General features: G+C 47.5%; 1 protein-coding gene across 1 annotated transcript in view; it reads right to left on the reverse strand.

Moving 5' to 3' along the window:
• LOC144111456 (uncharacterized) overlaps positions 1 to 16,269 on the reverse strand; it is a 69,242-nt gene that overhangs the window by 40,300 nt on the left and 12,673 nt on the right. The window contains exon 2 of the mRNA XM_077644764.1: positions 5,037 to 5,401. Coding sequence (XP_077500890.1) covers positions 5,037 to 5,400 — 364 coding nt within the window. The 5' untranslated portion in view covers position 5,401. The remainder of the gene's footprint in view (positions 1 to 5,036; positions 5,402 to 16,269) is intronic.

Genomic DNA, 16,269 nt, shown 5'->3' on the forward strand with positions numbered 1-16,269 from the left:
AACTCAAGCCATAGAAAAACAATGGAAGAACAACAGAAACGCACTACACAGACGTGGCAGGGACGGTTGGGGGAATTATGACGGTAGAAGTCAAAGACACGTGTGGCAACCTCAAAAACAGTGTACCAATCAGGTGCAGAGACCCAACCAAAGCGGAGGAGGCTGCCATTGCGCTCGCAGTAACCACACAGAAGCACAAACAAGAAAGGGATATAATCACGGATTCGCAAGAACCATAAAGGAGCTACATAAGGGGCAGGCTAGGGCAGGAAGCGAATAGGACCCTGAATGGCATAAAGGAAAACGAAAAGTAAGCAATGTCCGTATGAGCACCAGCGCACCACTCCGCAGAGGAGAACGAAGACAGACACGCCGTAGCCCGAACACCCCTACCCTGGCCACCCTAAAGCACAGACAAGCACAACTACTCAAACACGTTGACCCCATACTTAGAAACCATACAACACTATAGGCTAGCCAGAAGGGAATACGCGCCACAGGATGAAGAGCTAGACAAGCAGCAAGAAACAACGATGTTAAGAGTGCATACAAACACATACTCAAGCCCCAAAATACTTCTCGGGATATACCCAGAAGAGTATGAGCCACAGTGCGCACACTGTGGCACAGAGGCGGACCTACACAACATGGTATGTTCCTGCCAAGACAACACAGGAATAGAAAGGATAAAAGAACCGACGAATGAGCGGTGGGAGGATATCCTGCCCAGCTCAGACCCTAAAGTTTAGCAGCAGCTGACCAGAAGGGCTAGAGCAGCTGCAAGATCTAATGGACTCCCTGAAGAGTCAGAGAGACCACCAATCTTAGTTGCAATTAAAATGTTTTCGTCATCAGCAGCAGCCTTTGCCGTATCCCGCGTCGCCCTCGCGGCGCCTCGGTCGCGTACTACGCTCTTAGCGTCTGGTGCGGCCTCTGGGAAGCTGCGTGACCACTGAAATGTGTATCAAGTGGGAAAAGGCAGCGCATTCTTGTTTTGTTCGTGGCACTAACCTTATGGCTAATTGTGGCGTGTTTTACGCGCAATGCAGTCGCTGCCACTGCGTGGCGATCGACAAATTATGACGGGCTGTTGCGTTTCCACTTCACTGGCTGCGCTGGAAAGGAAGAGTGGCTATTTAGTTTTTCTCCGTATTCACAATCTTCTATGTCCAATATCCGGGTCACAGAACTGCGGATGATTATGTTGCATTCGTTGTTCGATTGGAACTGTTAAGGAAAATAATAAAACTGGCTGATTCACAAAGAAACCTGACGAAATTAACCTCTGATAACGAAAGTTTTGAATCCCAGTGTTCCTGCCTTAGTAACTGGCCGACAGCATGGTGCCTTTCTGCATCCAGCGGTTTAGAACTCAGCCGCTCAATCGAAGTAGAAAAGTAAAAATGCTTGCTCCAAACCAGGACATGACCCGTCGCGGTGGCTCAGTGGTTAGGGCGCTCGTCTACTAATCCGGAGTTCCCGGGTTCGAACCCAACCCCGGCGGCTGCGTTTTTATGGAGAAAAAACGCTAAGGCGCCCGTGTGCTGTGCGATGTCAGTGCACGTTAAAGATCCCCAGGTGGTCTGCATTATTCCAGAGCCCTCCACTACGGCACCACTCTCTTCCTTTCTTCTTTCACCCCCTCCTTTATTCCTTCCCTTACAGTGCGGTTCAGGTGTCCAACGATATATGAGACAGATGCTGCGCCACTTCCTTACCCCAAAAACCAATTATTATTATCATTATTATTATTATTATTATTATTATTATTATTATTGTTCAGGAGATGATACTATTTCTCCTCAGTGGTTTTAGAATGATGTTTTTCCGTAAAGACACCCATTCGGACTTTACAAGATCACTCGGATCCCACGCGGTGAAATTATTTCCAGGCGTGGCGTATGCCTTTTATGTTCACTATCTACAAGGCAAGCTACTCCAGAGGCAAACTCGTTATCGACACCTAAGCTTCGGTCGCCTGCCATTCGAAGATTGTCTCGTACAGAAGCATTTAGTGGTTTCTTTAAACTCATCCACATCCACTTCCCTGCACGAAGGACCGCCTTGATGTGAACTGTAAAGATCGCTGAGTAGGCCAAGCAGATATCGATAAACAGCCACTCGTCCCAACAGCAAGTGTGGGAACGCATGAACGCAAACTGGGTATGGGCCATGAGGGACATGCGACTGGGAACCTCCTCAGTCATGGCACCTCCTCCCTTGGGCAGTGTGACAGCGTAATTCGGTTCAAGAGACCGACAATCCCGGGTGGCTCGAATGGAGAAAGGAAGTTTGAATGGAGAAGCGGGAAAAAATGAATGCAGTTGTCCCAGCAAAGTATAAGCCTTTTGTAACCGGACAGGCATCGGCATGCCCAGAGGGAGCCACAGGGTAGATCGGTACTAAAATTAAGAAGTGGATGGCGTTGTCTTCAGAATACCTTTAGGTCGTATCTCGTTACAGCGCTTCCACGCAGCGAAGGAGACCCTGAACGAGCCTATATTATTCAGCAGCTGTTCGAGTGGAACTTTAGCCTTGTTTTCGGGGAATAAACGAAACTTGCGCAGTACTGGTTTATTAAAGACATGCTCTCTCTACTCCACAAACCAAAAAAAAAGTGCACAGCATCAGTGCAAAAGTGCACATCGTTCAGTTTAAGCAAAGTGTTCTTCATGTCTTCTTTACGACATGTAATATTTGTGAAGATAATTGATGATGTTCCCATAGTCAGGTCAACAGTACAAGGCATTTTTTACACTTGATTATTATGTATAACGAGTCCTTTGTACTCACGTGAAGCAGTGCCTAATCTTTTATGGTATTGTTGCTCACTATTCCTTTCGTTTCCATTTTTCTGAAAGTAAATATATGCTATATTCTTCGTACTTCCAAACATCGATCATTTGTTTGCCCATCTTTCAATGATGAGTCTCTCTATCAGCGGAGAGGATGCTGGAATTAAATATGCTCTCGCTTTCTAACATCTTGTTTTTAAGCAATTTATCATCACCATAATCACTGCAATAATCGTTGTCAACTGACGCCATATATATATATATATATATATATATATATATATATATATATATATATATATATATATATATATATATATATATATATATATATGTATATATATATATATATATATATAGTGTAAGTACAGTATTACGACAAACGCGACTGTTCGTTTTAAAGGTTTATTGTGCCAACAGTTTCGGGAATGGTATTCCCTTCGTCAGGGCAGGCTTTGTAAGCCTGCCCTGACGAAGGGAATACCATTCCCGAAACTGTTGGCACAATAAACCTTTAAAACGAACAGTCGCGTTTGTCGTAATACTGTACTTACACTTGTAAACTGGCGCATTGGAACCCCTACAGAATATATATATATATATATATATATATATATATATATATATATATATATATATATATATATATATATATATATATATATATATATATATATTGATTTTTTTTCATTCTAAGCATCCCTCCGTACGCGCGTTCAGCGCAGCATCGGATTGGCTTTCTCTCAACAGCAGCAGAGACCAAATATAAAACGACGAGTCATGCAGGTACTGGTGTGCCAGGGATGTGACTCAGGTATCGCGCTTGCAGGCAGGCCGTCCCCTTTTTTAGTTCTGCTTGATCCGAGCCAGAATGCCCTCCGGGCTTGTTTGTTCAGCGAAACATGGTGTTAGCTTGTTTCTAAGTGTGACGGCTGTCATGCTTATTTGCGTGTCGCTTTCAGTTGTCGTGTGACGAGAACACCAGAGAGATGGGGCTGACAAATGTTGCGGCGGCACACTGATGAATGGACGGAGAATCTCGTCGGTGCTCACTGATTCACTGTAAGAGTTAACAAACGGTAAACCGAACAATTAAAAAAGGAACTAAGAAATAAGCAAGAGTTGCCCCTGCAGTAGTTTACAAAGGGACCTCTTCCTCTATTTATCAAATATGCATCCGTACGTTTCATGTAGTTCAAGAAATGAATAAACTTCGAACTTCAAAATGTCGCAGCGCCGGTCCAGTCTCCTGTGCGTCTGACAGCTCTTCGTGTGAGAGCCGTGATTCAGCACTGTCCTCTCGAACATCGAATGCATTTACCCGTCAGCTCAGCTGAATCCGAGCGCTCTTCGCTACTGATGAAGAAAAACTTTCCTAGAATCGAGTTGGGTGCCTTAACATTGGTGCTCGGCCATGCCCACTGCGCTTTTTGAAGGAGGAAGCGAAGCCTTGAAGCGATATTCTGGTCGACATGGATTTCAATTATCAGCGGTACTGTTCTGAGTGCCTTCTCAGCATTTTTGTGCTTTCAAAAGGCAAAGACTGGGAAAATTTCCCCATGAAAATGTTCGCCAGGGGCTCCAGCACGCCCGAAACCAGCGCTTTCCGTTCGTAATCAATATTATACTATTTTGTTTGTTCGTGTGTGTGTTTGTTTTTGGTACATTTTAGAGTCTTTTTGGTCAAAACCTATCACCGCACGGCCTACTTATTTGTAACCACCGGCGGGCGGACTTATCTTTCAAACAGAGCGCGCGGAGCGAGTTACTTTGTAGCGCGCTCGCTAGACACACAATTCGCGAAGGACTGCAATTACGCGCGGGCGATTCTGCAGTGCTCAGGACTGTTTTTTATTTATTTTTTACGAAGTCGACGCGCAACCTCTTCCGCTAGAAAATGTATCCTGGATTCGCTTGCGAATGCAGTCGTGTTTAACCCCTTAATAGACACATTTTCTTTTTCAAAAATTGTACCACAATGTTCATTTAGTATCTGTGCTGCCACCTGTCGGCAAGCCAAAAAAAAATGTTTTGGTAGAGCCCTACTCGCCTCAAACCGGATACGGAGCACCAGAAAACACGCAATCTAGACTAATCATGAGCCAGAAATGACAGTCGGATTATAACGAGCCTGACTCGTCCAACAAAGCTAGCGGGTTAAATTTCCCTCCGAACATGGCCCCTCACCACTACGCCTCATGGTCCCCCGAAAGTGTGCGCAGAGAAACAGAATGGACTTACATGAAAGGAAGTGCTCGTCGTCCCCCCTACCGGCCTGTGGAGCAGTCGGCGCCTGTACAGGCAGACCCGGCAGGGGCCTTGGCAGTGCTAGCGCGTCGGTGTCGTCGCGCAGTGGAATGACGGGATGGTGGGGGACTCGGTAGTCGAGTGAATCCAGGGAGGCCGCTCTGGGCCCGGCCTGGTACCGGAGGAAAAGGTCCTGCCGCTGCTGCTGCCCGTATCGAGGGGCCGTCGTGTCTTGGACCGGGGGCCCGTACTGGGCCGACGGCGGGGTGAAGGGCGCCTGGCGGCCCTCCGACGGCGCCCTGCTGCCTCCAGGAAGCCTACCGCTGCAGCCGTCCATGCTTGAGGATGGGCAGGACATTCTGGCGAATGGAAGACATTGGAGGGCATGGGCATCGATCAGCGTGGATTATAAGCTATAAAAAAGCATGTCTCAAGGCGACACTGAGCAAACTGCACCTAATTTTTGTTCTTAGTAAAAAATTATCTGGCTCTTTCTCTACATGCTGATGTTTGTGCAGTACCAAAGACACATTTATGGCTGAGAAATTTGTATTTTAAATGCCTTCAAAACCACTGAATTCAAACTCGTGACGTCAACATCAAAATGTACTCCGCGATCACCATCTTGAAGTGAACTGCTGTGTCGCCTAGCCCCCATGATCAGTGCGAAAAAAGAACTGGGTCAATTAACCCCTGTTTACTTGCAAAATTTACCGATAATGGACACACCTGTGATTAATTTTTCGCCCTTTTTTTTGCTCAAGAAAACTCAGTTTTCAGGGAAAGCAGCGTTCATGGCGTTAAAATGCGGTAATCTTTTCACACAGGCTGCAGCTTCAGTTTGTCTTCGGTGTTCCTTTAATGATGTCCTGATGGAAACAAAGAGAAAAGGGGCTCTTGATGGGCGGGAGAGATAACCGATGCAAGAGGCCGTTGGGGTTACATAGTGGATAACAAGGGAAGAAAAGAGTAGCCGAAGAAGATGCACTCTAAACAGAAAGGTGTAAAAAGAGAGTAAGCTGTCGTCTAGCGCCGTATCATAGAAGGGTTTGCGCTAGAGGGCAGCTTACTCTCCCTTACGTCTCTTTATATTTCCCATATAGGCGTATTCGTGTTGAGATTGTGTGATTGAGAGAGGCCTCTGCTCTTTGGATGACGTAATCAGGCTTATAACGAGTCACGGTCGGCATTGGCACCACGCTGTCACTCACAGTCTGCTGACACTGAAGCGAAACCTACAACTGGCGCCCACAAATTAACGCTTGAATTCTCAGAGCTCTTTACACGTTAAAACGACGAGTGACCGGCCAGTGGTTTTGCTTATTGTACACCGGGCTACCTAGGCCACGTTACGACGAGACAGTCTTAACCGTTTCTGCGTGCAAGAATTCCGATCACCTAGTTCTACCACTGCGCGCTGAATAGCACTGGCAGCTCTGTTGCAGAAAATGCTTATACCTTGAAGACAGACATTGGAAAACGCGCACTTCTCACCGATTACAAACGTGAGCTAAATTAACGTGTTTTGGACCCAAGTACCGCTTTGTATAAACTTGACGCGTACCATGGCGGAATGGCATCCGGTGGATAGGTCTGGACATTGGCGCAACTCATGCACCATGCCACAATGAAGACAGTGGCAGATCCCCCGTTGTTGTTCTGAGTTACTTCTTGCACCTCGAATACTTCTCGACTTATTGCATTACGAAAACAGCGCATCTGCCATTTGTTGAACTTTCCGAACTGGCAGATACGCGAGTTCGAAAGAGTTCAGGCCTTCCGTGCCCACAGGTTGTTCGCAAGTTTCGAGCAGACGATAAAATAAGAAATGTTCACTGGCGCCACGCCACAATTAGTGAAATGACGTCATTGCTTAATGTTTTACGACTCTCTTTTGAACCTACAGACTAAAGGAATGCACTCTACCAAACGACCGGTTCGTTTTGAAAGAGTTCAGGCGTTGAATGCATCGGGCCTTTTCGTGAGTTTTGAGCGAACTTGCAAAAGAAAAAGTCGAGAAATAAATGCAGACGAAAGGGACATGTTAGCGACCTCTCCTGGGGGTGACGTGATTGAAGATAAACGCAAAGAAGCCTCGAGTGGGCAGACGAAAACGTCATATGCACGATCTGCGGATGCTAATTTTGAAAGCGCCGTTTATTTCGTTGCACTCTTTCTGTTTCTTCTTCGAGCTGAGCCAAATAAACGACACGGCCGCTTTACGGCGAACCCGTTTTACGGGCGAACGCAGACGAAGCAACAGAAACATCGGCGGGGTGCTGGAGAGAAAACTGCCCGGAGCCGCGGGTTTACACTGTGGTCTGGGTAAACAGCGACTGGACGCTCGTACAGGTCTTAGGAAGAGAGATAGCGGTATACATATTCGTGTCTGCCTGTTTCTGCCCCCGCTCTCAGACACGCCGCGGTCCTTCTGCGCTGGTAAGTTTCAGGATGTCGAAGATCTCGGCGAAAAAGACCGGGGCAGCAGGGACTCTGCGAAGTAAAAATTCCGGTGGCAACTTAACGACCATGCCTCGCTGGAGACTCTGCTTCCACATCTCGCCGTTCTTCGTAAGCTGGGCGCTCGTCCAAGTCTGCCTAGTCACGGCTCGGGAATTTTAGTCTCACAAGAAAGTTTTACTAAAGAAATGGTGTTTGGGAACCTTGTTGGATTCAGGGAGAACGACGCAGAGGACCACATTGGAAAGACTCAGTGACTGAACAGCTTAACACAGGCTCTTAGCGGAGCGTAAGCCGACCACACTGATGCACTTGTCGACCACTCTGGAGGCGGGGGCAGAACACCTAAGCTATGGTTCGTTTCGGACACAGAATAGATTTAAAGATATGGGGACGTATCCACGTCCTTCTTTGCTGTAAATTCAGCAACAAAGGGTCATCTGTTGACCAACAATAGCGGACACCGCGTAACTCAATAGGGATATTTTAAACTACTAATTTCCAGAAAACTAAACAGTCCCGAGAGATTCAGCCGGAGGGAGAACGATGAATATAATGACAGATAATTCCTCCTCGCTACAGAATCTGACCTATAGAATGCTTTCTGCAGTTCACACCATTTCCGACAGGCATAGAAAACAGATGGAATGTACTAAGCATTCAAAGTTCCCGCAGTGATTTTGAATTTTCAGTACCGCGTTGCTCATGGCAGCCGTGAAAACTAGAAGCGTGTGTCCGGATTACCTGGGCTTGAGGGAGACCCAGAGGTACAGGTCTATGTATGAGATTAGGAAGCTTGTAGAGACGGATTGACCGCGGCCACCGCAGGGCATGGTTAATTGGAGGTCGATGGGAGATTCTATTTGGCCTGCCGTAGATATTGGCCGGACAAAGGTATTCTTAAATGAATAAACCAATAACGGCAGAACGGTGGCTTTTACCTACTTTTTTTCAATGGAACGATTTTTTTCAGCGAAGGATGTCGCATCTGCCGGAATGCGACGCGCTACAGTAATGGCGTCAAGAGACCTCAGACAACGTTAAACTCCAGATTCGACGCCCCTTGATTGTCCCAAATGCTTCCGTACCGCGTACCGAGCTTTTGTCATGTCCAGATCGTCGTTATTCTTTGGTAGCACTGGCATTTATGTCCCATCGTGACTATTCTCCATTCCTGATGTTCACATAGAACGCAGCGAAGTCTAGACAATACATGAGAATACGAAAAAAACAGGAGACAGAGTTTTAACACGATCGCGTTAGGGTTCCAATTCGACGTGAACTCCAATGTCTGCGGGATGATAATTTCCCGTTGGTCGAAAGAGACTGGCTTCACAACTATCTCAGCCAATCATGTTTGGTGTTGACGACAGAGGTTAGTTACATGGTGGTTTTCGGGGCCTCATGGCACACCCTACAAAGGTAAAAGCGTGTAATAGTAAGGACAACAGTACACAATTTCTCATTGGTCAACAGGGTCGTGACATCGTCCCAACACCATCACGTAGTGCCTCTAGCGAAAAAAAAATAAATTGCGGTAAAAAAATGGTAGAGCTAGGGTTCGAACTGCTACCCCTCGACCACTCAGGATCTTTTTTTTTTCTTAGTTAATAGGAGCACAACACTGACAGGCCCTTCTTAATCAGGTCGCATCCCGCGAACCCGTCATACATGGTCACACCAGCACCCTGCTCTCACTTTTCCAGCGCACATCAAAATTACGGGGGACACACACAAGCACCGAGTAAAGGCAGCCAAGCAGGAGATCGATACTGCGCAGCTTATACCCGCCGCACCAAAGCACATTTTATCTCCCTGCAGATACCTTGATAAAAGTGGAAGATCATCGTGACAATCTAACATACGGCTCTTCCACAGACTAAACAGTCCCATGAGCCCAAAAAGATCACATGAACCCTTATAGCCTTCTATTCTAGGCAAAAATCTTATAGCATAGGACGTGATCTCGACCTCGTTTTCAGAGTCCGTTGAAGAAGGTCCCAAAAGAACATGGCATCACGAAAAAACACAAAGCAATGATCAACAGCCTCCGGCTGCTGACACAGGCGGGAATTCACTGATCATGGCACAAACCTCACCTTATCACGAAGTCACATTTTGACAGATAAGGTCGACGTGTGAAGTTTAAAAAAGAAAGCCTTTGCGGCCGATTGAATACACTTATGTTGCACCCGCTTTAATACACGGTTATCTAGAAAGGAGAGTTAAGGCTGCCAATACATTGGTGGAGGAGATAACGCCTCAATCGGAATTTTTCAAGAACGCTCATTCAACTTCTTTGAAGGCAGGCTGCTTAGTTCTTGTGGTAATGAATAAAAGTGAAAATAGATAAAAAGAAAACTAAATAAACTAACATAAAATAACGAACAGTGTCCGTGCCTGCGAATCGATATGCAAAGAAAACTTCAGGCCACTGAAGAGGCCTATTAACGCTATCGCGTCATACCCTTAAGGCGGAGCTTAAGTGCCCTCCGAATTTTCCTCTCTTCTGTTCCGCCTCGAATGCACTGCAGTTTATGTGAAAGATTCAAGACAAGCGTGTCTGTGCCTTTTCGTCCCTCTCTCGTCAAGTCGGTTGCGCGGAACGCTAGAGACTAAACGTCGTCGCCAAGTTCAATGATTTTGGCACGGGTCCCAGCGCGGGGCTCGGGACCGACTCTCGGGACGGATCGGCCGCGGGCTCATCTCAGCGTGCCTGCGAGCGCGCGCCCCATTCCTCTGAAGAGCCACCGCCATCGTGCGCTAAGAGGCCCGGATGCTCCCAAGGCCGGAAATGCGGAAAAGTTGGCAGTGTGCTCTTGCGCGAGTAGCTGAAACGACCGTCGGAGAGCACGAGTGCTCCTTTTTGCAGCCGCACTGAATTCCGCCAATCTTCTCCTTCTCGGTTCTGTTCTCCGCCCGTTCTGCAGCACTATAGTACACATATATGGAATTTAAAAGGGAGTAACCTGTCCCATAGCGCACTCCCTTTTATATAATGGAAGCCGCTAGAGGACAGCATACTCACATTTAACTCCCAGATAAATGTATTAATACACTCTAAACAGAAAGGAGTAAAAAGAAAGCGAGCTGTCCTCTAGAGCCAACCTTTTTTATAAAACGGACGGCTCTAGAGCACAGCTTACTCCCTTTAAAATTCCATATGTGTGTATTATTGTCCAGAGTGCTGCAGAAGGGGCTGCAAAGTGCTGCAGAACATTTAAACCCAATATAGGTGTATTAATACACTCTAAGCAGAAAGGAGTAAAAATGAAGTAAGCTGTCCTCTAGAGCACTCTACTTTTTAAATGGGTGTGCTATAGAGGACAGCTTACTCCCTTTAAAATTCCATATATGTGTATTAATGTCCAGAGTGCTGCAGAACGGGCTGCAAAGTGCTGCAGAACATTTAAACCCAATATAGGTGTATTAATACACTCTAAACAGAAAGGAGTAAAAACGAAGTAAGCTGTCCTCTTGAGCACTGTACTTTTTAAATGGGTGTGCTCTAGAGGACAGCTTACTCCCTTTTTACTCCTTTCTGTTTATAGAGTATTAATACACCTATATGGGAGTTAAATGTGAGTACGCTGTCTTCTAGCGCATTCAATTTTATATAAGGGAGTACGCTAGAGGACAGCTTACTCCCTTTCTTACTCCTTTCTGTTAAGGGTGCATTAATGCACCTATGTGGAAGTTAGTAGGTTTTACTCCTTTCTGTTCAGAGTGCATGCTACGCACAGCTCGCTAGCCATCGCGACTGAAGGTTTCCGAGGCCCACCTATCTTGTACCACGTCACTTTTATCAGTGATGCATCTGTGGAATCACGGGAATGGTCTAACCTTCCGATGGGTATCAATATCTCGGTTTTTAAGATCTTCCTGCGCTCTAACCGAGTAGTTTAATGACTTTTGGACGCACAACTTTTGCTTACCTGTTTATTTCAAACGATGCGTTACCCACTAATACTCATGGATCACACTGTGATATTCTAACACCGCTAAACAATATATAATTATAATTGGTTTTTGTGTAAAGGAAATGGCGCAGTATCTGTCTCATATATCGTGGGACACCTGAACCGCGCCGTAAGGGAAGGGATAAAGGAGGGAGTGAAAGAAGAAAGGAAGAATAGGTGCCGTAGTGGAGGGCTCCGGAATAATTTCGACCACCTGGGGATCTTTAACGTGCACTGACATCGCACAGCACACGGGCGCCTTAGCGTTTTTCCTCCATAAAAACGCAGCCGCCGCGGTCGGGTTCGAACCCGGGAACTCCGGATCAGCAGCCGAGCGCCCTAACCACTGAGCCACCGCGGCGGGGCCCGCTAAACAATCTGTAATTGAATTTCTTCTTGGCGCTGTTTTGGTTTCTGTTTCATCAACCGAACGATGGCTGTGACGTTCAGTTGGTCTTTGGGTAACGTGAGGCAGGAAAAAATGTCAACATAACGGCTGATATGTCGCTTGTTGTAATTTCAGCTTTTGAAACTGGTCGGTTTAAGTGTTGTAGTTAATCAAATCTACGTACCAGAGTTTATATTGATGGTGGGTTTTTTTGCCTTGCGTGACTTAAAGACCAACTAAACGTCACAACCATCGTTCGGTTGATGAAACGGACAGAGCATGAGAAAAAAAATTCAATTATAAATTATTTAACGGGCGCAGGCGGATACCACGCGGTGATCTATGTATTCCAATGTTTAACATTTGAAAGAGAACACACGCAACAAAAATTTGGTGTCTATACTGCTTTAATACTGCTATGTAGAAAAACAGAGGAGTGCGTTTTCAACAATAAGTAGAATAGAGCTACAATCATCCTGAGAAGGGATCCCCGAGTAGGTTGATTGTTGCGTGCAATCTTGCGATATGCGAATTAACTGAGTTAGTCAACCGCTCCCCGTTGAAAAAAAAAATATGCGCTCGTCCAGAAATGCTGTGTATGCGCGCACCACATGCTGCCGAATATTTAAACGACGGCAATGGTCATGATCATATTGTAGAGTTTTAGCATAGCGCTAACAGCGAAGACGTGTCTGCGCATGCACAGATGGCCACGAGAAGGCGCACACCTGCTACTGCGCAGGCGCAGTTGCGTCTCTTCGTGGATCACGGTAGCGAAAACGGTGCCAGCGAAGAGCCCAATAACAGCAGCAGTGTTTCAGACTGCCGGCGAAAGGTTGTTGCAGCAATAGACGGTAACGCGGGGGCGACATTGCGCAGTGGACGCGCACGTTTCCGGTACTAACTTCGTCTACAACTGTCGTCTTCATCTTCCTGCAGCTTTCTTGGGTCACTGCTGATTTTCTTCCCCGCGTTTGCTTTGTTTGTTTATTTATTTTTACGTGCGTTGCCACGTCAGCCTCTTCTGCCTCTCTCTCTCGGTCGAGTGGGCCTGACCGGCTCCGCCTCTGCGTCCTGTCGTAGGAGCCAGGAAGCCGGGCATTGCGTCTCCGGACGTCCTCTACTGCACAACGTTCAGCATCTCTGAACGTCAACCGCTGCCGCAGCACAGAAAATCGAACCTTTCGCCACGAGTCCATCCCGTCTTCGTATTCATCTTTTCGTCTCGAAAGAAAGAATAAATCGTTGGCCAATTTCATGAGATCTGAAGCCCTCTGTGAAGAGCGAGAAAGTTCGTCTGCTACCAAGAGAGAGCTAAGATTTATTTCGTCAGAATAGAAAAAGAGTTTGGTGGGTTTCTTGGCTTTGCCAGGTGGCTGAGAGCCCTTAGCCCTCGGCGGCCTTCTTGGCCCGCTGCACTGCCCGGAGTTGAATCCCGGAAACTAGGCGCCGAGGATGCCGCCAGGAGCCAAGAGCTCCCGGCCAGCCCCTAAGCTGACGATTCGAACCCCAGGGTTTTGGCCCAGGTCTTAGGAGCGTTCTGTTCAGTGGGCAAAAAAATAAAGGTTAATCTCTGTCTCTCTAAAAACAAGTCCAGGTTAACGCCACAGGCGCCATCCTCTTCTGCGAGGCGCCAAGTGCGCATGCGCAGTGGCAGACGAATGCTTTCAACTGTATCTTGCACCTATCGCTAGCACTGACTGCGCATAAGCTCTACAAGCTGGCGTTTTGTTTTCAACGAATGGAGCTCGAGAGAAAACGGAGGAGGAGGGGCGTGCATGCGCAAAGCAGCCGTTCAAAGAAGACTGGTTTTTAGAGGTTGCACCACCTGATGAGCCATCTCGCAATTCCCGCGCTCAATGCACTCTATACAAAGCACAATCTTCGTTGTCTTGGTTGTCTTTGTGAAGATAAGCTTTCTCGGACCACCTTATCCCCGTTGCTTATGGTCGTAACGCCGCTTGCCTTTGACATACTGGGAATCGTTGTTCTTCTCTTATTGTCACCTTGTGAAGGTGTGCTTCTCGCACTTCCTTTGCAGAAAGTCCTGCTCTGGTTAAGCACGTTCACCCTTTTGCCATTCCCTTCTTAACCACTGCCTAAGGAGCCTGCCGGCATGCTAAACGAGAGCTTGCTGCGTAAGTGTTGTTTGAACAGCGCGCCGTTAAAGCGGCAGTACAAGGGCGCGGGGGCTTTGATGCTGGCCGCCTTCTTGCTGTTCCTGTTCGTCTCCATCTTCACGCCTCCCCTTGTGGAGTGCCCTCTATTACGCTCTCAGCGACGGCCGAAACAACTGCATCTGGTCTCTACTAACGTAGCGAAAACGCCGCGTGGTATCGTGGAGAACAACGCGCCCGTATAGCTTCCTCGTTGCAAGTAGCGCTGCTCAACCACCATCGCTATCTGCACTGCACAACAGCGCTCCCGCCGCCAGAGTCCACGAAAAGCAACCGGCACTGATCGAGGAAGGGAAGTGGGAAAGAGGGGAAGGGTTGACGGTGAGAAGAAAAGAAAGGCTTCAAAAGTGGGCTCTCGTTGATGGGGGAAGGGGGGGTGGGGTTGTACCCTGGGCGCATTTCAAGGCCCTCACCTTGAGTTCGCGCCGAGTCGGATGCCGCGCGAAGATTAGAGAAGCGAGCGGCCTGTGATCCGGCGCCGACGAGCAACGCGTGTGTGCGCGCGCTGTCGGGGCGCGATCGGGAACCTACGACTCCGACGCCGAGGGTGCCTCCCCCCCCCCCCCCCCCCAACCCCTCGTCAGCTGGAGCGCCGCTTTGCCTCGTACACCGGAAGGCCACCCCGGTGCATCCCGAATCGTGTCAGTGTCAGAGCGACTCTGTCCCGTATTTTTATCGTACGCTCAAAATAGGGCAGCGTCGCCCACCGCTCGGAGTCCGAAACAGCCTGCCGAGGCGGAGCGCTGTTGAGCTACTATACGAAGTGGCCGGGTAGCAAAAACACCCCGGCAGCCATTGCCCTGCGCCGCTGAAGAGCAAGAGGGTACTGCAATCGTAGGCTGCCGTTTAGTGTGTGAGAGGTCCTTGATGCATGGGTCCGCAGTGTTGCACGCTGCATTGCAACGCGTGCAAAGACGCACTTGAGCGATTGTTTTTGGGTGGATCTTCCCCAGCGTTGCATGAGACGAAGCCGCCCTACTACAGCCGTACCTCGTTGATATGAACACCTTGGTTCTCGAGCAAAACTGTCGATTAAGCGAGTCGTACGTAACAATGAATCGCAATGAAAAAAAATAAGTTCAGAAAAATGACACGCTGTGTTTAGAGTCTGCTTCTCTGCATTGTGATAGTGGAAAAAAATTAGACCCATCTTGGAAGCTCCGAGCTGACAGTCCTGGTCGTCATTATGCTAGAAATGGCGTGGAGCCGCCCCACGCCTCTAGTGAACTATGCATGATGTGCTCGATTAAACCTGCTGGATAGATGGCCTGACCCCAACTACGACTGTTCACATTACATGACTCAGTCGGCTCAGAACTGCTGATTAAGCTATGTACGTTGCACAAACTGCAGAAATCGTTTTCTTCACAACCATTGATGCAATACGGCATATGTTAAGGGGCGTGGACCTATCAACTTTCCACTGTAAAGCATGAAACCAAGAATGAACAGAACTATCAGTCAGTAATTTGCTCTTTTCCACTGCTTTCCTCAGGTGTCCTGCCCTCAAATTGCAGAAGATGAAACACCTGGTTGAGGCAGTAGAGACTTTGTTCTCATCACCATCCATATTAACGGGACAAAAATACATTGGCACCAATGGGCTTCCTGCGTATACCTCTTGTTCATCGTCCACTCTAAACACGAATCAGCCCATATGGGAGTAAGAAGGGAGTAAACTGCCCTCTAGATCACTCCCTTTCTGAGGCAGTGTATGCCTCCCAAGTCCCAGGGCAGATTTCGATCACTAAATGTAAGAAATACTTACACTTGACAGCGGGGGCACATTCCCACCGCAAAGCATAGTAACTTGCTGCAGTTAGCAGGGGAAGCAGGCTTTTAAACACAGCATCTCAGGTATTGAGCTTAGCAAATAGAGGAGATTTAAACCTCGGTTAAAATCTTCGTAACTATGCTGCAACTTTGTGCGTTTAAAAGAGGGAATTTGTTTTCGTTCCCAACCTTCAGTATTCTGTACCTTTAGTGATGGAAATTTTATCCTGGGCTTGGGCAGAATAAATCTAGCAGCGTGGTTCTGGGCAGACTCAAGAGTACCAATGAGGTTAGCAAAGTGAGGATCACTCGCGGCGCACGCAAACTCTAATTTAGACCATAGAAATACTAAGTAAGCAAGCAGTTTTATGGAACGTGAGCCTAAGGTAAGGTTACGGCACAAGTGCCCTAAAACCTGCTAAGCTGATTTGGTGACATGGTGAACGTGATGAGACCACGTTAAACGTTTA

Source organism: Amblyomma americanum, chromosome 11 (genome assembly GCF_052857255.1).
Source record: "Amblyomma americanum isolate KBUSLIRL-KWMA chromosome 11, ASM5285725v1, whole genome shotgun sequence".
NCBI lineage: Eukaryota > Metazoa > Arthropoda > Arachnida > Ixodida > Ixodidae > Amblyomma > Amblyomma americanum.